Genomic DNA, 25874 nt, shown 5'->3' on the forward strand with positions numbered 1-25874 from the left:
AGGTGCAACTTCATCTAACTCCAAGCATTCAATAGTTTTAAGGAAAACATTCATCGGAATTTTCTTTCTATTCAGAATTGATTTATTACCCAACAACTTTTTGATTTTGGCTCTGCGTTTTTTTATTTTCTCCTTTGTATAATGGTTACCTATTTGAAATGTCACCAGTCTTTTCACTTTCCTTCCACCTATTAAGGTATTAGAGTCCACATTATTAGTTTTAGGCTCTTCGTAAATAGTTTCTAATGTCTGTGATAAGGATTTCACCTTCTTATTAAGATATAATGCCTCAATTTGTTTAGAATTGGCATTTTCTGTTACAATACTATGTTTTCGGGGTTTCATATTAACTCGACGGTTCGAGGGTTTGTTTACTTCAGGTGATAACTGTTTGCGTTTTCTTAACACTCTAGATTTTGACTCTGATACATTGGCATTAGAAGATTCTCCTATCTCCATTATATCTAAATGTGCCATTTTATTAGGTAAATCCGAATCTATTCTAAAAACACAAAACAAATTAATTGACTTTCGTTTACTAAACGTATATTAAACATTAAGGTAATCAACTTACTTTGATGTCTCCATTTTTTTTAATTATTTGTACTTAAAATTAGACCTTAGATAGAACTACAAATAATAAGTCACATTATAAAAGTTACTGTTATGGTGACTATTTTAATAACTTCGAAAAGCTTGAACTTGAAAACGAGCAGCCAGGAGGACAAGATGAAAGGAAACCGTTTGCTAGCAAAAATGACATTAGAGTTTAGACTATTATACTACTCTTTGGTTTAGACCGTAGACGATGTCAATTGTCAACTTATCGGGGTCTCAAGTCTCAACGATTCAACGACAACGGTTACAATCAGCGAAACGAGTTGTTAAAATAATTCCCTATGATCATGCCTCATGGAATATATTACAAACATATTACTCCTGCTGACTCCTGTATCATAATTTTTCATACATACTTGAAGCCTCTAAGGCATAACTCAGTACATAAACAGTATTATTTTACTACCCGTATTATTATACTACTCTTGCACAACAAACAGAAATAATAGAAGATATTCGATTACCGGGGAAGGTTCGTGAGTGGGCGAGAGGTGTTGCCACGCTACGGCAAAGGCGCGCGTTCAAATTTCGTCTCATGATCGACTTTTCTATATTCTTATATAGCATTTTAATGCTTCTATACTGAAAATAAGAATACTTATAATATTCATACGAAAGCCACTGAACCGACATTGATACTTGAAAGTGATGTAGCTTAGGCTTTACTAGTCCGTGGATTTGTTCAGAGGAAATGCACCAAGCAAAATCGACAAGCAAAAGAGTCAATATTATAGGTTTTACTTCAGCTATAAATAAAATAGTTGCAAAGTAGTCTTATTCCAAATGTATATAATAAATTACGATCATTTGGTAGCATTACTAGTCTATAATAAAAATTTCTTGAAGATTCTTTAGTATGTAAATGATTATTTTTAACAAGAAACTAAACCGTCTTCAAATTGGACCAAATTTAAAAGCACAAAGAAAGTACCATCTTTTAAATAAAAATAATAATTGAAATCAATTCGTACTATAAAAAGCTACGAGATAACAAACAATAAATAATACAGTCGATTTGAGAATCTCCTCCTTTTACTGAAGTTGATTAATTATTACCGAACCAATAGCAGAGTTATCGATGTCTGTAAAATGAAACAAGTATTATTTTATAACGATTTATTGTACAAAACAATAATACATTAAAATGTACAGGTATGTTTAAATTTATGGACACATTTAGGTCCCAAACTGGATAATAATGTTTACCCTTCACTTACAGACACCATATTGCTCGTCGAGGTGTCAGCACTAATAGAAATAAAGATAAAGGCTCTAGATAAGCAAACTAGACGAAGAGAATAAAAATATAACAATAAATTAATAGCATGCTGTCAACTTAAGTACACATAGTCTATCGCACTGCTTTTGTCGACGGGCACCATGTAGTCTTCATTAATAATAATAACGTAATTAAACAAATTGATTAAATCTCCTAAGCATATATTGTATTTATATACACATTATGAACATGTCCTCTCTGGTGAACTAGCGTAGGTGGGTGTGGGGGCGCGCGCTTCGTCGTCGGTCGTCGATGTCGCGTCGGAGCCGTTTCGTGTCGTGCCTGAGGCACCTGACCCCTAACTATCTTGGTCTATTCGGCGACTCGTTAGAACATCTATGATTCATTCGATTACTATACCGAGACGAGAGCGGTAGAAGTAGCAGAGAGAAGCGGATGAGGAACTAAGAATCGGTGGCGTTTACCACTTGTCAACGACCACCTCGTTCACTGCAAAACAACGTTAGCGTTAGTGTGGTGCGCCCGAGCGAGTGCCGCCGTCCGAACTTACTAGGTCTTTATGCAGAGATCACAACCGTGTCGTAGTTACTAAATGTGTAGTTTCACTGCGGGATCACAACAAACAATGAGTGTTCATGGAATATGTGCGTGCAGTAGTGCTGCGAGGGCTCCGGGCGCTTACACCTTCCACGCCGTGGCTGGGGGCAGACAACACCGCGTTAGTGCATGCGGCCGCCGCGGACACAGCTCCTGTGTCGCGGCCTCGGAAAGTTTTGCAACGAGACCCACTTCCAAGTGGAAATCTCGGATACAAATTATTATACAGATTTCAATATAGAATTTTGCAAATTCGTAGCCAATAAGCTGTTTTTTGAAGCTTGCAAAACTTTTTGTTAGCAGGTAACACACAACACGGAGTTAGTACGGCGAGGCGACAACGAGGATCGTGTGCGTGTTCTCGAATGTGCAAAGGAGTAAGGTAGAGTGAAATAATAAGACGAAGGTAATCAATTGGTTTCAAGGGAACACTTCTTACCTTTAATAAATATACAATTAGTGTGTAACAATTTTACAAGGTAGTAGAATAGTTATAAATTGAAGAGCAAGGGTTTTGGATGTCAACAGTACTCAGGTTGAGCATGCTCTTGTTTGTGCAGTGTGTAGTGTACATAGTTCGCGACTGGCTGACCTTGATAGTATACTTTTATTTAATTTATTTTGTACATCATATAATAACTGTTTCACAATATATAAAATGCAGCATAAGGCAAAAATCACAACAAACTGTACTCTCGAAAAAAAATCATGCAATGCATTCGTGCAAGTTTTTATTATAACACTATTAAATAAATCACTTAGATCTACAATTTTCTAAGATTTTATGGACAAATTTTGATACATCCCTTTAAAAAACTAAAATACACAATAATATTATGTCCCACAGTAAAAAGTAAAGTAATTACATCTTTTACATCAATTCTTGTAACATATGTGAACAAAAGACTTAAATTATTTTAAAAATACAGAGGAATTACCAAACCCAATACAGTAAACTAGTAGTTAATAAACTGTAACATTAATATTGCTTCATGTAGAATTCTGGATATATTTTTATTTAAAGTATTTATTTAACTAGGAAATAAACTATTCAATCATTGACTATAAATTCGGTACAAAAGATGTTTACTAATTTGTTAGTTAACACATTGCATACAAGATGCACAATGTTATCACAAACATAAGGGTGGCAGATGCATCAGATTTGTTAGCAAGCAACAGGTGAGAGGACTGAAGAAAAAACAGTTTCTCTATATATTGAGAATAAATTGTCGACAAATGATAGCGACGAACCTAACTTACAATAAATATCCTATGATAAAGATGCACATTACTAGTAACAGTAAGGTAAAATGTCTGCAGTCCAAAAGGACAAGATACTGAGCCGTGTGCGAGTTAACTATAAAATTTGTAAAAACGGAGCTCTTTAGAAACTAATCCTTACTAAATCACTATAAAATTATAAAATTACAATCGTTATAAATTCACGTGTAAAATCATAAAAAAATTTGGTGTTCTGAATTTAGGTTGGTGTTCACAGCCACTCGACTTATAAAATTATTATCGCAAAGAACTCAATGAGGCTCCGTTGTCTATTTATTGTCTCGCACATGAGAAATGCAATCACACGAGCGGTCTTGGCGTCCGCTCATACACCTACTGCTAAGGACACTACTAGAGTTAAGTAGAACATTCCGGACGCACAGCACCGCTGAGTCCAATATGTCAGCTGACCAAACACTTTGTTCCTTCACAGTCTCACGGCACACACAGGGGTCACTTCACATCTCGTGGATTAGCATTCCAAACGGTTAGATGTACTGTGGTGAGCTAATGCTCATTGTCCATGGGTTTCCACAGTGGAATTCGTTGCGCCACCCAACACTGTATGCTACGATTATATTATATACTTGAAGAACCTTTTTGACAGATCTATTTTTGATAACTAGTAAAGTATTAATGTATGTATAGTGTGACGTAAACCCAAGTATGATCAACAAAAATCTAAATAATACAGAATGCTCATTTCATACTGCAAGATATTAAAACGAATATAAATTGTAACATTTCATAACATAGACCCTCTCTAACCCACAGGGAAACACATGTAATAGTCTGTCAAAAACGTCACTAAGCCCGCGGAGCGTGGGTGGCGCAGAATTCGGCGGGGGGGTATTAGGTTGTGAATCAAACGGGGTAGCGGCTCGCTTATATCGGTCCATAGATGATGATGCCAAAGAACACGGCCCACATGAGCACAATCCACTGCATGCCGTCGAGCCAGTGGGCCAGGGAACGCGTCTCACCGTCGGAGATCTTGCGCGCGACGAACTTGAGCACCTCGTCCAGCAGCACCACCGGCACGGAGAACTTCATCACCGTCACCCACTCGTCCACCGACAGCGGCGTCACTTGGAACACGGCCTGCGGACATTCGAGTGGAGGTGATAATACCGATCGAGTAGTGAGATGATGTTAAAATGGTGATCAATAGTAGTCGTAGATTGCAATCGCAATTTTCAACAATACTCGAGGAAGGTAAGGATGTACGAGGTGAAGTATGAAAGGTGCATAATTTATGCAACATTGTTCGAGGCCTATCGCAAATTCATGGGATGAATAAACTGGACCACATTCTTTTTAAAATTTTTTGGGCTTATGTCTACAAGTAAATAGACAACATAAATAAATTAAAGACAAAGTATTTTTTTTTTATTAAATATGTAATGAAAAATATTGGCAATTCTCCTCTGAACGGAGGCTACTTCCGTCTAGGGGTCCGTAGCATTTTGCCGACTTGCCACCCTCTAGTTACACCACTGGATAATATAAGCATTGACGTATTTATTATATGAGCATATACAGGCACCCAAGACGCGATAAAAATAGCAAAATATATATCAAATATTAATGTACAGGATATAACGAATCGTTGGTCTTTTTAAGCAAATGCAAATATAAATATACATATATTAGGTTAAATTTAAATGTCAAGGTGATGTGAATATATTGCTAAGTTAATATGAAATTAGGACAAGTTTAGGTCATGGCAATTAATTATCTATTCTAATAAGAAAAATTAAATATATAAAGAATACAAAAACTGATTTTCCGTGACTGGACTATAAAAAAAATTATATTTTTATGACAACTTTTAAAGGCCACTATAAATTTTTTTTCAAATTACCCTATTTCGAGTATATAAGATCATTTTATAAAGAGTTAAAGTTATTTAGTCATTTATTACTTTTATATTTTTGAGCTATTTATAAATGTAATATATTACTGAAGCTGTAAGTAGTTATTGTAATAAAAATTAGTAATGGGGATATCTAAAAATTATAAACCTCGAATAAAAAAAAGTTTTCCATCTATAATCTATGGTCACTCACCGAGAGCACCTCGACGTATAAGATGACAAAGTGGAGGGTGAACGAGAGTGCCATGGAGCCGACGAGCCACATGTTCGACCAGGGCGGCATCGTCACCAGCGACTGGTTCTCCGAGAGACTGTTCATCGCGTTCAACATCTCAATGGTTACCAGCACTGACAGGGCCATGGTCATGGGGTGAGGGTCCGTGAAAATCTTGCAGTCGATGCCCTGAAATTTGTTTGGATGGATATTTGTGAGATGAGGATATGCATTGTCAACAAGAAAAAAAATACCCATAAAAAATATACAAAAAATCAATGTGTCAACAGAATGTGTCAAAATTTTGGTAAAAAACGTGAACAGCATACCTTGAAGTCATCACCGCCGCTGAGGCACTGCAAGTGGTGGGTGAGTTGCCAGTAGGTCATCTGAGGTCCGTAGGGCGAGTACATGAACCACCAGGAGGCGGCGCCCACTGTTGCCATACCGACGTAGCCACCGATAGCCATGTACCTGGGTTAGGTGTTTAATGTTTATATTTATTTAAATGATAAATGTTATTATGAATAATTTAGACAAATAATCAGCAAACTATGTTTGATTTCAATGTTACTTATTTTGCAATCTGGTTCTTTAGTTGTACAATGATATGAATTATTATGTTAATGTTATACAAAGAATATATTTAACCATATTTCTCAACAAAAAAAAAATTAACAAATAAAATGTCAGCCAAAGTTCTTACCTGAAGAACAGCCATCCAGAGATAAGACCCTCATCAGCTTTGCGGGGTGGTTTGTCCATGATGTCCAAGTCAGGAGGGTTGAAACCGAGGGCGGTAGCGGGCAAACCGTCAGTGACCAAGTTGACCCACAACAGTTGTACTGGGATCAGGGCTTCAGGGAGACCGAGAGCGGCGGTCAAAAAGATGGACACGACCTCACCGATGTTGGAGGAGATCAGATAACGGATGAACTGCTTCATGTTGTTATAGATAGCACGACCTGCAAGGAAACATCAATCAATATCGATAGAAATGTCTTTAATTCAACACTGAAAAGTCGGGTACCTATTGGTACTCTATAATATTATGTTGTAAAATACCAGACCCACCCGTGGCCCACTCAAGCGTCATATAGAGTTTTGTATAACGAGAACTTCAAAACGGCTTTTTTTCAAAATTACAATATTGATATTAATTACTTTTACGAAGTCAAGGAAAATTTAATGTTTTTTTTATAACTAATAAATTCAATCCAACATACGAAATAAGAATGTATATGTTACATTAGAATCAGTTTTAAAAGTTAACTTTAAGATGCTACCTGGCTATGAATCATTGAATTAACTTCATTATATTTAATAAAAACCACAATGTTTGATAGTGGATAATCAGTAAGTTTCTACAGTAGTCCTTTTTTATTCAAAGTTATTAATAAAATGTAGTAGTCGTATCCTATGGTGGCTCGGTAAAATAGGTAGTGGCTGTGTGTGTAGGAATTAAAAGGTGAATCATAGATAACGGATTCAACTGCGCAACTTTAGAGCTATGATGATAACAGTGTTTCGAACAGTAAACTGGGGCATTTTATGGAATTTAATTTTTCGATAAAATATTTCATAAAGCAATTTTTTTCTACTATTTTCTAGTGATATGTGTGTATGTCTTACACTGGTAAGACAGTATTTTTGCTTAAAATCATTGTTTAAGTAGATTGCGTACTCTTATCTATTTGTTTGCTTTTTTCACAACAAGAAGACTTTTAACAGTAATAATGTTAAACAAAATCTATTCTAAGTTATATCTCACCTTCTTCAACGGCAGCGACAATGGATGAGAAGTTGTCGTCAGCGAGCACCATCTCGGCAGCGGACTTGGCCACGGCGGTACCGGAGCCCATGGCAATACCGATTTCGGCCTTCTTCAGAGCGGGGGCGTCGTTCACACCGTCACCAGTCTGCGAGATCATATAAACTTTAGAAACTGTCGAGTTTTGTTGATACGATAACTATACTGTGTCGAAGTATTATTGATATTGGATTGTTAAAAATAATTATTTAGTGTGAAGTGATCACAATAGAGAACAATTTCAAATTAATAGACAATTATGTATAGTAGCATATTAAATATCAGATGGATGACGTAGTGTGGCTAGTCCGTTTTTAAATGAGGTTCATTAGACTTCATCATCATCATCATCATCAGCCCATATATGTTCCCACTGCTGGGACACAGGCCTCCTATGAGGGTTCAGGCCATAATCCACCACGCTGGCCAAGTGCGGGTTGGCAGATGTCACATGTCGTCGAACTTTTAATTCTTGGACATGCCGGTTTCCTCACGATGTTTTCCTTCACCGTTTAAGCAGTGGTGATGATATCCACATGCGCAGATAAATTGAAAAATCAATTTATTTCCTGCACGCTCGCCCGGTCTCGAACCCCGACTTATCGATTTTGAAGTCCGAGGTTCTCACCACTGAGCCACCACTGCTTTTTTTCATTTTCATTAGACTTATTATTTCATTAGACTTATTCCATCGTTTAATAAGCTATATTTAGATAGGTGTGTTTTAATAAATCATTGTTATATTTATCCGATCTGTGAATTATAGACTAATATCTCCCATAAAATCAATATTTATCAACAGAACAAAGCTAATATAAACATTCAGACTCCCAACAGTACAATTGTAAACATTAATAACACATTTAGAATACATGAAGATATTTGTGGAGCAATAAATACGAGAGTAACAAATGTTCTTTGCATTTAATATTAGTCATAAATTGATGGGCTGTGCGCTATCGAGTGTTCAATGGAAATGTTTATTTTACTTACCATAGCGGAGATTTCATTCATGCTCTGCAAGTATTCAACGATCTTGGATTTGTGAGCGGGCTCCACGCGGGAGAAGAGACGGGCCTTGGCGCAAGCGGCGCGTTGCTCGTGTACGGGCAAGTCGTCGAATTCACGGCCAGAGAAAGATTTGCCAGTTGTGTCCTCATCTTCAGTGAATACACCAATACGCCTAAATCAAATTTTGTTTTAGATATTGTTCAAATGATTTTGTGACATAAATTATTTTGTTGAAATAGATTATTAAGTTTACCTGCAGATAGCTTCAGCGGTAGCCTTGTTGTCGCCAGTGATTACAATGACACGGATACCAGCAGCGCGGCAACGGACGATCGAGTCAAAGACTTCTTTACGGGGAGGGTCCAACATGCCCACGACACCGACGAAGGTAAGGTTGACTTCATAAGTGAAGAATTTGGTGGAGTCTCCGAGGTCCATTTCTTCAGGTTTCATTGGGTTGTCAGCTGTAGCCAAAGCTAAGCAACGCAGAGTGTCGCGACCGGTACCATATTGGCGGGTGAGATCCAAGATGCGACTCTTGAGGGTCGAGTTGAGGGCGACTTTGCTGGTTCCGACACGAGCGTGGGTACAACGGTCCAAAACACCTTCAGGTGCACCCTTGACGAACAATTTGGGTCCATTTCCAAGGCGGGATGGCTTAAGAGGTGTGCAGTAGGTAGACATAGACTTCCTGTCACGGGAGAACTCAAGTGTAAATTCTTTCTTCCACTTGGTCTCGATTTCTTGACGAACAACGATAGCAGATGAGCGACGGTCAAGACCAGTCTTGGAAACGTTGAAGGGATTCATTTTTTCCGCGAGCACAATAAGAGCGGTTTCGGTAGCTTCACCGACCTTCTCGAAAGCCTGTTTGAATTCGTTGAAGTCAATAGCTGAGTCATTGCACATAACGCAAATTGTAGCCAATTCATGGAGAGAGTCGAATTCAGAAGATTTGACTTTTTGTCCTTTCAGGTAGACATCACCAATAGGTTCATAAGTTGAGCCAGTGATTTCGAATTCAAGGAAACTGCTGTCTCCAGCTTCAATCTTTTCGAAGATGAACATGCGCGATACGGACATTTGATTTGTGGTCAAAGTACCGGTTTTGTCTGAGCAGATGACAGATGTGCAACCCAAAGTTTCGACGGAAGGCAAGGATCTGACAATAGCGTTCTTCTTAGCCATTCTTCTGGTACCGAGAGCAAGACATGTGGTGATTACAGCGGGCAAACCTTCTGGAATAGCAGCGACAGCTAAAGCGACGGCAATCTTGAAGTAGTAGACGGCACCCTTGATCCAGCTTCCACCGTGAGCGGGGTCGTTGAAGTGACCAATGTTGATAGCCCATACAGCGACGCAGATAACGGAGATAACCTTAGATAATTGCTCACCAAATTCGTCCAATTTCTGTTGAAGAGGTGTCTTAATTTCTTCAGTTTCAGACATTTCAGTACGGATTTTACCAATGGCAGTGTTCAGACCAGTACCGATGACAATACCACGGGCTTTACCAGCAGCAACATTGGTACCGGAGAAGAGAATGTTCTTTTTGTCTTGGTTCACAGCGCGAGGGTCAGGGATGGCATCGGTATGTTTGATAACCGACACGGATTCACCAGTCAAGATAGACTGGTCAATACGGATGGTGGTGGAATAAATCTTAATAAGGCGGATATCGGCGGGAATTTTGTCTCCGACGGACACCTCAACGATGTCACCAGGTACAATTTCTTTCGCCCGAATTTTTTGCACGCCGGCTTTGTCTCCTCTCACGACCTTACCCATTTCGGGTTCGTATTCTTTTAAAGCTTCGATGGCGGATTCTGCATTTCTTTCCTATAAATAAATATAAAATCAGTATTTTTATGAATATGAAAATTATTTAAAATTTTTAATGTATGCCCAAAGCACCAATTTACCTGCCATACTCCTACTACAGCGTTAGCAATAAGAATAAGTAAAATAACAAAAGGTTCTACGAATGCTGAGAAGGCATCTTCGTGTTCTTCAAATAAAGCTAATACCTGTAAAAACAATAAAGAGTATTAAAATTGTGAAAATTCACGAAACAATAATAAAATTATTTTACCACGGAGTATACTTACAAAAGAAATAATAGCGGCTAACAGCAAAATCTTGACTAACAGATCATCGAATTGTTCCAAAACTAACTGCCATATACTTTTTCCTATGGAGAAAATGATTAATGTAATACTCTTTTTTATATGTATGTATGCTAAGAAATCCTGCGTACTTGTGGATCGAGCTCGGGTTACACTTTTACGACAGCATATATTGTTGGATCAATAAATAATAAAGGTATTCCAAATAATACGATAGACGAAAATATAATATGATTGTATTAGCATTTTTGGAATGTGGAAAAGAATACAACTATGTTTACATTAACATAAAATCGAGCGTTTTATTGCTTCAAAGAGTACGTCCCACGTATGCATATAGCATATAAAACTGATAAAGTGTGAAGCTCAAAACTGTTATTACATAAATTTATTTTGAATATAACTAAAAAGAACATGGCCTGGGAGAATTGAAAATGCTCTTTGAACATAACTGAAATAATTTTTCTATATATCATCTGTTGTTGCCATTGCTTACCTTCTTCCGCGGGCAGTTCTGAAACAGAAAAGAACCGTGATTAGAGTTTTGAATATAACATCAAAGGGGTAAATTTAACAGACTATAAACCAGTCAGAGCAGGCATGCGATATATCTCGCCAGTTACGTCGCGTATAAATACACGTACGTACATTGCTTGAATCAACGAAGGCGCGCAACGCAAATCTTTTGATAGGCAATGTGCACGTTGTGACGTCATTTTCTATCATCATTCTAATCCCATCGAACTTTGCTCTTTCATCCATTTCATTTATTTTAAACAGTGCTATCAACAACTAACAGATTCTTAGATATTTGCTAGCACTTACAATGGTAAAATTTATTAATTTATCCATATAATGTAATTATTTTAGATATCACAGTCTTTATTTTACACGTGATAACTTTTTATTGATAAACGGCATCAAACAATGTGGATTACCATTACCAATATTCAAAGGTGAATATTCTGTTATCAGAAATCTAAGACGATTATAATATATTTTTGCGCGACTCATGATGAAATTTCACTGACGTTGAGTTGAGTTGCATTTTAGTTTGATTTTTTATATTATACATAATTTAATTTGTTAATTTCTACTGAATGCAAGGGAAGACGATTTTTATTGTACAATATTTTCTCGAGTAAACTTCGAGGTCAACTCTATATGGAATCGGACTTGACCACGATTCGTTATGACGTGTGTAACCTGATCGACGGGCTTCTTACGCATAACATTATTACACAATTAAAACCGTAGTAAGGATAATAAAAACATACCTACCTGGTGTAAAAACTTTAATTTGTTTAAACATAAGTCGACGAGGAAATATGTTATTGATGTAGGACAAAAGGATATTAACACTACGGCTACAGGAAGTTTCCGTATAGGTATTACTGTTTTAATAGATCAGTTAAATACGCAAATGATATAACAACAACTACGCGTAACTATTAAATAGGAAACACAAATGTAGCGTTTGATATTTAGGTCTTAATCGAATATAATCGGTAACGTGCGCTAAATCAATCGATGTTGAATCGTCTATTTGCGTACACGCACAGAATGCTTGAAAGCAGAGATAAATACAAGCAATTAGTCAACACGGATAGCTGCTTGTTAATATCTGTTTGCGATCAGATACTGTACAAATGAAATATAAATAAAAATCATAAAGAGAGATTAATGGACATCGCGCTTCCTAGATAACTGATGACGTCATTGCATAGCACGTGCTTAGACTGTAAATGCGATACAGTATACACATTACTGCTATGTAGAGGTTTAACAAGTCAATGCCGTGATGACTTAAACAGGATTATTACTGATCGATGTGTACGGTATGAGCGATGTGGTATTAGAATCTAGTTTAGGTCTATCATGATATTTGTTACTTCCTATTGTATATACTCTTCTGATCTTTTATAATGATCGCGTGTGTGAAGTATATTGGTTAAAAACTATAACAAAATCAATTTATTCATTTTTATTTCAGATAAAAAGATTTTTCTTTATAGGATTTGAAAAAATGTGTTAGTACGTAACTCACATATTATTAACGTTTGTAAGTCGCAGGCTATTTAGAAACTACAGACAAAATATTACATAATGTTTGATATAAGATTTTTCGTAATATTCGTTGTATGTAAAATAATCTATAGGAATTAAATTCAATGTTTCATTTTGGTTATGGTAATAACATAAATACAGAGAAAACGGTGGTTTATATTAAAATTCTTGAACTTACAAGTTAGCGGGATTGCTAAAGCGAGTCTGTGGGGCAATACACCTAAGATTTCGTGAAGTAACCGTTAACTTCTATTCGCAAATATATTCACAGCGGTTGACAATTTACAATCATAGAAAAAAAGCTAGCAACTTTAACGACGTTAACTGAGTCGACTTAATAATATTGCCAAGTGCCATGATAAACAAAAAACTATGACTAGAAATAGATCTATAGATGAGGAATATTTATTGAATAAATAAAATATTGTGAGGCGAAATGGACGTTTGGATAGCGCGTCTGCCGCATTCATAGACGCAAGCCGCCAACGTAACACTGTCCAAAATAAACCAACTGCTGTGCCTGTCTATACGATATTAGTCTCTAGGCACTTTGTGTATACCACATCACGTCAGCAAACAGGCGCCGCACTATCGTATCCCACCCGTCGTTAAATAACTACCAAATGCACTATTCTATTATTGTTTCTTGATATGAAACACCTTCTGAAAACGCGGGCGAATTGAGATATTTAAACTGTTTATGTGAGCGTGGTTTGCCGCAAGATTTACACATAGCTTTCAGTCGCACATTTTACAACATACGATTGAGTCATTTGCCCACTCGATAAGCATTTTAGCAATGTAGCAAAGCACATAAGCTCGCTTAATGAAGTAATCGCGATTAAATTGATTATTTTATGATACATTACTCTGTTATACCGTGTTATTTTGCATGTATTTTCTACGGTGTATTTCTTTCTGTCGATTTTTGTATAAGAGATTATTTAAATAACATTTATTGTGATTGAATTGTTAAAACCTCGTATGGTAAACTTTTATGAAGCAAAAAAGTTGAATCAACATGTTATTAACATGTTGATAGCAAACATGCGTGTTGCAGAGTTGATAAGGCATGGAGAAGAGGAGGAGATTGTCAACGTTTAAACAAAGTTTCTAGCATTGTTGTTGATCAATACTCGCGTTCATAATTTTAAAGAAAACTAAGATAAACATACATGCATGCATAACACGGTTTTCATGACTCAAAACTTTTATAAGCCAAAGCGTAAGCGATTAGAGATTATTTTTATATATATTAAAATATTAGGTTACATTATGTACTACATAGACCTGCTACGTTAGCAAAACATGATTGTTGTTTCAGGAATTGAGATCAGTATGGTTCATGCATACATCCGTCGATATAATATTTATAAATATTTTAATTAATTTATAGCCACAGGTTGTTTTGAATGAGTCTTCGTAAGCGAATAAATTTTAGTACAAAAGCATTATAAGAGCATTTAAAGCGATATACGAACACATGGCCTAATATAATACGGAGATCAAAGATTAATTCCTGGTACCCGGTTAAGAGAAATGATAAAGACATGACGTATTTTTTAAACGTGAAGTAGTAGACGCGTATCAGTGGATTGCTCCAGATTACATAGTGAGTCAAGATAATCAATACTATGATTGTAAATTAAAATCAGTTGCAATTTTATTACATCGTCTCTAAGGTCGACATCTATATGTCATCATTGTATTTTTATAATCGATCGATAAAAATTAAGAATTATTTTTAAAAATAGATTTGCATACGTACACACCTATACCCTACATATACATAGAGCATATATATTGCAAGTATTTATACGAAATTACCTCAATGTTTGAAGTCTCGAGTTAAAGACGTCTAGGTGAGAACAATCACTAATTGTTGGTAAAATAATTTTATGAGCCGAGAGGGCAACGCTCGGTGCTATAACGAGTACGTAAGACGCGGTTTTTCACGGCACCATCAAAGCGTCTATAAACTCGCTAACAAGCGTTATATTTAATCTATTCTGGTTGGAAGTTTTCCGTATTGTGACCAAGCTTCAAGTGGAGTGACGCGTGGTTTGGTAACGATAATTTTGTTTTGTTGCAAAATAACCAACCAGTCGACGAGTTGTGTGAAGCCGTGAAAATAAACATTGTCTTGTCTAACGTTTGCTGTATTCGTTGCTTATATATTAGTAATATTCGGTCGTTGAGAAATATTTGACGATATTAGTATGTGTTTGACCTTCAAGTACAAAGGATCTGGTTTTGTAAATTATGTAAATAACATATAAATGATAATAGAACTATTCTCATTTTATTTGGCACTGATTAACTCTTTAGATACGCAAAAACCTATTTCTAATTTTGTTATCAAGTTAAGCACTTGTTGTTGAGCTTATCGCAAATTAAACATGGAGGTAGGAAACACATATATGTAATACTAGATTATTTACGATTATTCTGCCTATAATTTTAAGTTTATTGAAATTTTTTCATTTAAATTTATTTTTCGTAAATTTTTGTATGAAAATTTAAAATGATACTAAGTTGTTTTTCTTTGTGTCGTTTTAGATATAAAAATAGATGAGATGTGAGGACGATACTGTGTTACGGCTCATAGGACGGTCAGGTTTACACGCACCATTGGAAGGCAACACCTCACCGACCACCTCTTGTGCTACTAAAAATAAACACACCAAGTGACGCATACCTACAGCTACACGGCCTACATAATGTTTGATTAAATGATCAGCATTTATTTTGTGCCAATAAGTCTCTTAATTGATTAAGTAGTACGTCTTTTCAGTTTGTCATAAGCAAAATAATAAATCATATGCACATTTATATAATACAATCAAAATATGGGTAGTTTACAAATGTATTCTGTTTATGAATAATGATTTTAAATTTCGATTTATGCTTAACCCTAACATCATTATTTATAAACATAATATTAAAGAGGAAATGTTTGTTCGTGTTCTTCACACATCTTAAATATTGATTGAATTTTTTGTAGATGAAAGTGTCAGCCTAATTTTATTTATATAAATGACTTCTTTTATCTTTACGCGATCCAAGCTGCGTGAACCAAGTGTAAATTGATTCAAAATTTAAATGCTACATAAATCTGTTAAATTCTTTTTAGTAAACTAACAGACAGACCTGTCTGCATATGAGTATGAATCGTTTACATTATAATATTTATTTTTAGATTAGATAAGATAGTAATGAGAGATTAGCCTTATTTGTATATTTGTTGATTTTAATCAGGGTAAAATAAAGAAAGGTCAGCAACACTTTAGCAATTAAAACATGTAAACAAATCAAGAATACATATCATATGAAACTAGCAGCCGTGGTACATATGATATAGTCCTGAGTGCTGAACTCAATCTCAACAATATACATATCCAAAAAAAAAGATAAAGCTCTAGTAGTTCCTAATATTATCGTGTTGAAACAAACAAACTCTTCAGCTTTATAATTTGAGTACAGATTATTCAAATTTAAAAAAAAGTAATTATTTGAAATAACTTCATATAATCAAAAATGTTCAGTGTGATAATATGTTTATCTGGGCTATTAGAATGACAAAACAATGTAATATAGAACACATTGTTCTAAACATTTGAAATGTGGACTACTTCAAAGCCAGTTGATTGAAAGATTAATAATTAATCTTTACACAACAATATTTTTTAACAAATTTTTCCACAAAAAGGACATTACTTGAGAACCACAACGCCCCAGACTTTGGGAATGTCATTTAACGAAACATAACTTGATGATTTCATAAATAATACTGTTTATTTCATTGTTGCCATTTGCTACTATGTATTTACAAACATTATCTTTATACAGATAATTAAGACATACAACAATATGTGATTGAAGTGTATTTGGATGTCGACTCTCAATAAATGCAAACTTCCTGTACAATGGAAGTGGTAAAAGGGCAGCTTGTTAAAGTCTATTTGCTCAATAGTGTTTTGAGACTACATTGAGTAATTCAGTAACACAGTACGAGTCCTTTCAACCGTTTACGGATAAAATTTACACTGTTTGTGTTTATATATTTAATTATATAGCAATGATATGTATGGGTAATATATCATATGATACTGGAAATTTTGTGAAAAATCTTTATTTACTTATGGTGAAAGGTAAAAATTCTGCTTCTCAAGTTATTGTTGTCTTCTACAATAAGTACAGTTTATAAAGACTTCTAAATTTGTAACTTTCACAAAAGAGAAACTTGACTTTATTGTTTTTTATTTTTGTTTGCTAGTGTGATTTTTTTTGAATGAAACTTAATCTTTTTGTTAATATTTTGGTTGTGGAAAGATTGTTTATGTTATTTTTAGATTATTGGTATGGATTTAAACATAGATTTTGTAATGTATTAAAACATATTAGATATAATATTATAACAAAAAAAATGTATCAAAGTTCTGTTATTCATCACACCAATGACAAAATAACTGTATTGGTTAATTTAATATGTAGAAATGTATATTAAAATAAATTCACGTATCTATAAAATGAACATTTTGTTGTGTTACAGATACATTGTATGAAGTGTGATAGTTTCTAATCAAAGTTAATTTTATCACAAATCTTTTGTTTTATCATAAATTGGCATAGTTGCCTGCTAGTACCTGAGACATGAATAAATAATTTAAATCATTGTTATATTTAAGGACAAAGGTAACTTATAGACAAAGATTTAATTTTAAGCAAAACAATTATTAATAAATAGAATGTCATGTTAATAGTAGCATAGACAAATTTAGTTTGGAAAATAGAGCATTGTCTTTGTATGCAAAGGACAATTATGTTTTTGTTTTGCAACCTTGAGTCAGTTCTTTATCAAAGTTTCTTTATATTGACCATGGTCTTAAGAAGGATAAATAACTGACTAACAATTTGCATTTCATTATACACAATATAATTATACCTGCTATGATTAAATTATATAAAACAAAGAATTATTTCTTTATTATTGAAAAAAAAAGTTCCAGAGATTCAAAAATTTTAATAAAATTTTCTATCTGCTCTGACTGGTATAAGTTCCATCGTAGTTATAATAATAATGTGAAGACTTACCATTTGGACCATATTTGTCCTGGTTCCTTTTGATCTGATCAGGGGTAAGGCCTTTGTCTGGGTCTGTGCCGAAAAATCCTAAGACTTCGTCCACGGATTTCGTGTGAGCGTCCTCCATGGTGGAATTTCTACTTTGCCGTCAGTTCTAAAAGGCAAGAAAAGAATAGGTTAGAAAATGACAAGTCATCATTACCAAGACAAAACTTATAGGTTATGCTAATTATTTGACGAAAATACATAAAAGAGATGAAGATAAATATAACTTTAAATCAATTTCGATTTAAAATGTACAGTTTACATTTTATATCCTCAATAATTCCTCATTAATTTATAATGGAATGAAAATATTATCAATTCAATCACGATGATCGTGTCAGGTCGGAAATTTAAATAAAAAGACGCATAAAACTAGATGACGAAAAAAGAAATATTAACTATCATGTAATCTAAATGTGTCCAAAATTATTAACTGATTTTAACAAGCAATATCCTCTATAGAAGGGACCGTTTTTACAATAATTCACTTACCGAAAACTTTTTTATTACATGAGCAAGGTAAGTTGTTATGAATAAATCACTTAACATAAATTGTCTTTATTTTAATTAAACAAGTAATATCTAAACTTTGTACTAATTTTAATACTATTTCTCATAAATATCATAAGCCACTTCGATACGTATCCAACTGATCCGTCATTTTTTCATAGACTGACGTAGAAAAAGTCATTGATCTCAACGCCACCTGTTATGCAGGTCAAGAAATATTTGTATCAAATCAGAGACTTTTTAGAAGAATTAAAATTTTAAGCCCTTAAAATAATCTAGCTTAACTCGCGATTAATAAAAATATTATAAAATAGATTAATTTTATGAAAATAATACTTATATTTGACCCTGATATTTTTTCAGTATTAAGAAATGTGGAGCTTTACTATAGGTCGAAAAAGAACCACGTGATACAATCCTATTTTTGTGCTTTGGGCGCCTAGAAAGTGCGGTATTTTTAAAAATAAGAAACGGCTACATAATTTTCTTCGCGTTATGTAACACTATCACTGTAATATTTTCCACAAATTACTTTCAGATTACTTATATTAAGCCACTTATTTTCACACACGATGTTAGTACACTCACGGTTCAATTTTGATTTAGTTAGAACTTACTAAAATATTTTTTTTCGACAGCTTCGGGAAGGAAAGAAGAAATAAGAGTGACGCGGGAGATGTTTTCCCGCCGCGCCCCGAGATGCGACTCCCGGGCAAAGAGCGACGATTTTAGAGCGGCGCGGGCGCGGCGGAGGGACATCGACGGAGATTTCTTTAATTATTTTGGCAACAGCACTCGATGGCACAGTCGACTCGCTTTCCAGGGTTGCATGTCGCACAGCCATCGCTGTCAGCCATCCTATGATAATCTTTTTATAGCAGTCGCAGCCCGGGACGAGCTCGCGATTTTCTACAGACTTACGGTTTTTGTTACTTTTTTTCTAAGGCTACTTTTTTTTACTTTAAAAATTGCAAAAGCTTTACCTAAACTAGATGGTTTCCATATACTACATTGATGTAAATTTAATTTGTGAATTGGTTTTTTGATCTGTTCGTAACCTACCTACAGTTTCTCGACCCATCACATTGCCGGCTCAGGGCCAGGGCCTTCGCTGACCCTCACCTTGTTTTAAGGTTATAGTTTTATTAGGATTGATGAATATAATTTTTATTTATACCAGTAACGTATAATGAGAAATTAATAGTTTCTTATTATATATCAAAAAAGAATTACGGTATATTGTGGATCAGAATTTCAAATATTTATTAATTACCTATATTTAATTCTCAAGCATAAAGAGGATCCAGTTAAAATGATTTCTTATCTTTGAAAAAATCTAAGGAATTGTGTTTAAAAAAATTTGGCTTGTAGAAGCACATCGTCATACAATTGGAGCGCGTCCGACAGTTCGACATTGGTATACGATGCTGGCAAAGATGGACGTCTTGTGACAATGATCTATGCGAATGAATAATTAACGTCACGACAACCGTAACGAAAACTAATATTTATGTGATTTAAATACAATTAAAATAGATAGTTAATATAAAGTATTAATATTATAAAGAGGTACGTTATGATGGTGTGAAAAATGTTGTACCTCCATATTTCACATGTTTTATGTAATTAAATATGTAAAAGGGTAAAAGGAAATCTTCAGAATGCATATATTATAATGAAATTAAATGACTAGATTCAAGATTTATTATTTATAATTGAACGAAAATAAATGCGCTATATTGTGAACAGGCGTTACGGATCACAATTTTTTACAGTTTACAATCTAGGGAGATAGATTATAATTTATCAGTTTTTACAATTTGACCGTGACATCAAGCCAATTACTTAGACGCTATTATTTTGTAACAATATAGTTAATTTAAAATTAACATTCTTTAGAGAATAATGTAATTTTTTAACCTAACCTTACACCGAATATTAGCCATGTTTCGATTTAGACTCATATTAAACATTTCATACAGATTAATAAAGTAACAAATACACTATTGTTTATTGATTTCACGTTAACCTAGTAGGTGAAGCCATTTTGATTCTTATCGCAGTAGGTCATTCACTTCTCGAGGCACTCCAAATGAAGGTACATACTCCTGACCTAATTTCTAATAAGAGTAATTTATTTTGTGTAAGTTTAAAACTTTTTATCCTTAGAGTATGTAATATGTATCCATGATTTTTTTATCATATGAAAACCATTAACAATATCAGAATGAAACGTTGCATGTTTGGGATGTGAAAAGTCTGGAAAAAATAGCAAGAGATTTCAAGTGCAAGCTTTTCCAACTTATAGGTTACTTTTTGACGTAGGCACATTTCAGTGATTTATTCAATAAAATGAAATTTAACAATAGATTAATTAATTGTTAAGGAATTTCTCTATATTGTCGGTAATTTTTAAACTTATACATATAAACGTTTTTACGGCGACAACGAAAAAATGTCAGCCTTGCGTTTAATGCCGTGAATATATATAGTGAGTGAAAATAGAAAAATCCGAGAGAAGCAGTTGAATGCCAATGTTAACGTCTATTTCGGTAAATCGTATAAAATAAAATACTAAAGCAAAGCTCATTTACCACTCATTATATTATCTTTGTAATTGTCGTTTTTATAAATCCAAAAGCAAAGAAATCGAAGCAACTGTGTACTATATAAACTATGCCTCTGTAAATATTTCTATGATTCATCTCATAGATTCTATTTACTTCTCATCGCTTGTAGATACTTAATTAGTGTCAATGTATATAGAGCCAGTAACAATTATGTTTAATGGTTTTTAAATCAAAAAACGAAACTTTGTAAGTGGCCTGACAATAATTATCTATGTCTTCAGAATAATATAAAATATTTTGTAAGTATTTTTACAGTACCCACACATTGTATTAGGTACCGTTACCTATGTTTGGCAGTCAACCAATTAAGTTACTTAACGACTGATATTAAAACTTAATGCCCTAGTCCTGAAGAACCATCTTCCAAAGGACTGGGTATTATCCTCCTGGTGGTACCTATTTTATTTATACAGTATTACAATAAAGAAATAAATAAACGTTCGTCACTGCTCCTCTTGGTTAATCAGAGTTTCAAAAAATAATGAAAGCCATTGCCACTGTGGAATAATATAGCGGTCTACCTTTGAAAGCATTTAATAAAACCAAATTTACAAACTAACAAACAATCATATCTTTCATCCTTATTATATTAGTGTCTAGTTTAAGTGTACAGTTATGATTGACTGATGTAGTACAACGAGTAGCACAAATAACCCGACCTGAGACCATTTATCTTAACTTCCTTCGAACAAGACATTGCATTGAAAGCAGTGTATCATGAATAGAGTCTGTGAATAGATATAGGAAATCTACACTTATAAAACAAGCTTTTAAAATTCCTAGATAATGTAACGAGCCAATATACGCGATTGCGTACGCACGATGTAACCACTATCAAAGAGCGCAAACGTAAGACTATTCGTCATCTTGAAATAAACAGGCGAAGGTAATAATCGAAATAGAATTATAGTACTTGAGTGTGTCGTAACCATCTGCCTTGCCAACCCCAACTTGTCAGTTGACGATATTGAGTGCAGAAGCTTTACATGCATATCTGATATGACGTGCACGTTATGTGCGATTATAATGTACACAACAGTTCTACATCAGTAAGTATTAGAGCATTTATTTTTAATTTGATACTCTAGCTTTCTTCAGCAATTGTTTTTTTTTTTAATTTTTTTTTTATTAAAGCTAAGTACAAAATTAACATTAGTTATTTGTATATTTTTAGTTATTTGTTTATTTACAAACTTTAATAATTACTTTTTTTTTGTTTCGTTGTAATTACCCTGGCCTGTAGGATTGAAATAAATACAAAAATAAAATGATACTGACGGCCAAATCTCGTCAGTTAAAAATTGTCTGAATAAATTTCTGTAATCCCCGGTATTTTATAGCGCAGTGGTTGAGTAGAGTGTTATTTATTTAAATTTTGATTGCTTTGTGATCTGAACCTATATTTATTTTGTTATTGACGTCTGTCATAAACGCCAACGCTTTAGATTACGTAAATAAAGAAAAAAAAGAATCGTGAAAACATCGGCCCCATGGACGTAGTAATAATGGTCGGCCCTGTTGGTTAACGCAAATATGATTTGACAAGGCTTTCCGTTGCTTTTCTGTTTATTTGAACTATTAATTTTCCATTAACAATGAATATCAAAATATTTGGAGTATTATGAATTTCAGACATGGGGGGACATAGCTCATCAGGGAGCTTATTAATAGGAAGAAATTGATCGAAATCCAAAAACTTCAGTTAAAACTTTTGTTTTCTTCTCCTGTATGTTTGTATATAAACGACCACAGACTCGATTTTGACGGAAATATTTCATTAAAATTTTGTACACTCATTTTATAATTTCACGAGTTTATCTCATTATCCTGATTAGGATCGCCAGGATTAAATAATTTCCTACGCACTTACACTCTGTATTAGAGCAAGTCAGACAGTTTAAATGATATCATTAAAGCTTGTTTTAAGTTTTCTAAGCTATGTTTATTATTTAACGATTAGGTACATAATAATATGTTATGTATGTAATCTAGCATTGCTGTACTGACATTATGTGTTAACTTAATAAATACGGCCATATAAATTAAACGTTTTACATGCAATTAACATTTACATTTTCAACATGTGTATGCAATAGAATAAGAAGTTGCGGTATTATAACTCAATTATTGATGCAAACCAACCAAGAACCAAATGTTGTGCCGCTGCGCCATCAGGCCCGTTTCCTTTTCCTCACCCGTCCTAGTCCATTCCTTCTTTCCAGTCGTTAATCCTTTTCTTTTCCCTTACCCCATAAAAGCGGGCAGCGCATTCACAGAGGTACTACCTTTGCGAATGTTTATGGGCGGTGGAGATCGCTTACCATCAGGCGAACCATCAGCTCAGCTGCCCGCTATGACATAAAAAAAAAAAAATCTATTGCGTGAAAATGTGTGGGTTCGATTCTTTGATCTAATCGCAGTCGCAGTTTTATAGAAGCTTTCTTGTTATATAATACTTTGTCTCTTAGTCCTTTGTAATAAAACAACATTAGACTAGTTCCGACTCAATATTGAATACGTAACCACAGGCCCAGCAACAAAAACAAATAAATAAAACGTCATAATATTTACATGTTGATTTAACATTAGATACTCTCCATGGACTTACTAGTACATTTTTGTACATCTGAACTGAGATTCCAGATATATATTTTTGGGCCAGGAGGTAAGAAACGTTTAGCAACATTACGTTTTTACGTTAGATTTACGATATACTTTGATTTATTCCATAAATTCTTTTTAATATAAATCAAAATAAGCTCCTGTGATTATATCTGTTTTGTCTGTATTTAGATATATTTTGTCTTCAAAACTGTAATATTTGGCAGAAATATGATACTTTTTATGAAAGATTTGCTTGATGTGACAATAAGTATTTAGCCATAATTATTATTTTTTCAGAAGTGTAAAAATTACCTACATCTATTATGATGTATAAATTATTTTAGTCTATATGATTGGGGACAGTTTTACTCGCATCGGTAGTTATTTTTAGCTACTACAAATGCGAAATGACGGATGTGTTATCTAATGATTGAGACAATCAGGACGAAATATAGAGAAAAATGTGAAAAAGTAATCGTATAAAAACAGAAGTATGTAATTTAAATTCTTTCTATAAATGACTAATCCATACATCACATTTTATGGGAATATTATAAAATTGTTTCTTATTTTTAAGTTTCTTTTGCAGCGTTTTATTTATTTCTTTGTCAATTATTTAAATGAATATAATTTAAAAGTATTTGTAGAAGACTGTCTAAAGAAAATTATTGATCATCTCAATTTTACTAGATCCCTACTTTATATAAAAATAATTTTATGTAATTATTGCCGGGCTTTGGGAATATTGATTATCGGTCCTGCTTTGGATTACTTATTATATATGCATCTTCGCGTATCAATTCATATCTTCAACTGTCAAATAGCCTCTATGTAAAAATATCTATTTCTAAACGTGACATTGAATGAAAGAAGGACAATCAGACGAAGAAATTATGTCTCTTTTATAATTTAAATTTAGAAGGATTGCTTGTGAAAATAACACATTCAGATGTATCGTTTGACATTACATAATAATAATAAGCTAGTTTTCAATAAGCATATTCTGATAATTCAACTTTGCTTGAAAGTTATGTGCGTAGGTTATTATTCTACGTACAACCTCGGTTATCGATAACTATTGCTTAAAAGTTCCATTTAAACATTTGATGGTATCTTTAAAAACAATTTATTATCATCTATGCGGTCTAAATTTTGTTTAGAGGGCTTCTTTATTTTGGCCAATTTCAATAAGCCCACAATCTCAAATCCAGTGTCACTTTTCTCAGAAACAAATTCTACACAACACTTCAAGGAAAGCTGATTAATTTCAGATATAATCCTCAAGTATTGCACAACAAAATCCGTTGAATTATCCATGTCCATGTATAGGGGGCAGCACTGAACAGTCACATATCCACAATTCACAGTCCGCGGCTGGAAACACGTTCACTTATTCAAACAAACTTACCGTATCACTTATCACTTGGTCCCAATCACTGGTTTAGAAACTAATATACATTAATTTATTAGTATTATTGGTCGAACTGTCGGGTGAGGTTAGCGCGCCCCATGAGGAGAGCGTCTGAACAGCGGCGTACCGGGCGTGGGAGCAAAAATACGCTCTCTTTTATAATCTTCGTTCGGGGTTACGGGCTGGTTGCCAGCGGCGACATCACAACCATCTAGTCAAATTATCACAATCTCACAACACGCAATGCGCCGTCACTAAACCACAAAGTTATGCACAAAATACAACCAAAATCACTTTACCTAACTTTGCTGTTATCTTTTAACTATAGATTAAAGTTGCAATTTTTTAAACAAAACGATTAATTGTCTTCAAGCAAAGCTTTATCTGTTTGTAGTCAATTGCTACGTCTCGCACTGCAATCGAGGTACTACGATGAAGAAATAATTTATGAATTATAAGTCACAGATAAAATTGAAATTAAAAATCAGCTTAATTATTTAAATATAATTGAGTCTTTTAACATGTGTGTTAAGGGTTCATTTAATACGGTTACTGCAACTTACTCACTGTAAATAGACGTATTAATATTATGAAATGCGTCAATTCGGTTTTATTTCGATTACCATCCCTTGATAATAATAATTTGTGTTATGATAAGCATTAATGAATTCGATTAAAGTAAAGTGAATTATTAACATAGATTCTAGACTGCCAATTCGGATTCTGAACTTGCAACAACGCAACTA

General features: G+C 34.0%; 2 protein-coding genes across 6 annotated transcripts; both read right to left on the reverse strand.

Moving 5' to 3' along the window:
* Positions 1 to 789, reverse strand: LOC119834842 (the record flags this gene model as incomplete). Its single annotated transcript, XM_038359357.1, has 2 exons — positions 575 to 789; positions 1 to 502 (listed from the first exon to the last, which is right to left on the reverse strand). Coding segments are annotated over exons 1-2 (516 nt in total), but the record flags the coding sequence as incomplete, so codon positions are not given.
* A 987-nt stretch (positions 790 to 1776) lies between these two features.
* LOC119835299 (calcium-transporting ATPase sarcoplasmic/endoplasmic reticulum type) lies at positions 1777 to 25282 on the reverse strand. Of its 5 annotated transcripts, none has more exons than XM_038360041.1 (13): positions 19101 to 19260; positions 17938 to 18082; positions 11273 to 11290; positions 10759 to 10841; positions 10573 to 10677; positions 8904 to 10489; positions 8633 to 8822; positions 7601 to 7748; positions 6536 to 6794; positions 6159 to 6303; positions 5809 to 6018; positions 4723 to 4840; positions 1777 to 2347 (listed from the first exon to the last, which is right to left on the reverse strand). In XM_038360041.1, exons 2-13 carry the CDS (start codon positions 18053 to 18055, stop codon positions 2319 to 2321), a joined length of 3009 nt encoding a protein of 1002 aa, XP_038215969.1. In that variant the 5' UTR covers positions 18056 to 18082; positions 19101 to 19260; the 3' UTR covers positions 1777 to 2318. The 5 variants fall into 5 exon arrangements, with proteins under 5 accessions (XP_038215969.1, XP_038215970.1, XP_038215967.1 ...); XM_038360042.1 differs by lacking the exon at positions 1777 to 2347 and adding an exon at positions 2360 to 2556; XM_038360039.1 differs by lacking the exons at positions 1777 to 2347; positions 19101 to 19260 and adding an exon at positions 25126 to 25282 and having other exon boundaries at positions 2870 to 4840.
* Between the last annotated feature and the right edge of the window lie 592 nt (positions 25283 to 25874).

This window comes from Zerene cesonia, chromosome 20 (assembly GCF_012273895.1).
Source record: "Zerene cesonia ecotype Mississippi chromosome 20, Zerene_cesonia_1.1, whole genome shotgun sequence".
Lineage (NCBI taxonomy): Eukaryota > Metazoa > Arthropoda > Insecta > Lepidoptera > Pieridae > Zerene > Zerene cesonia.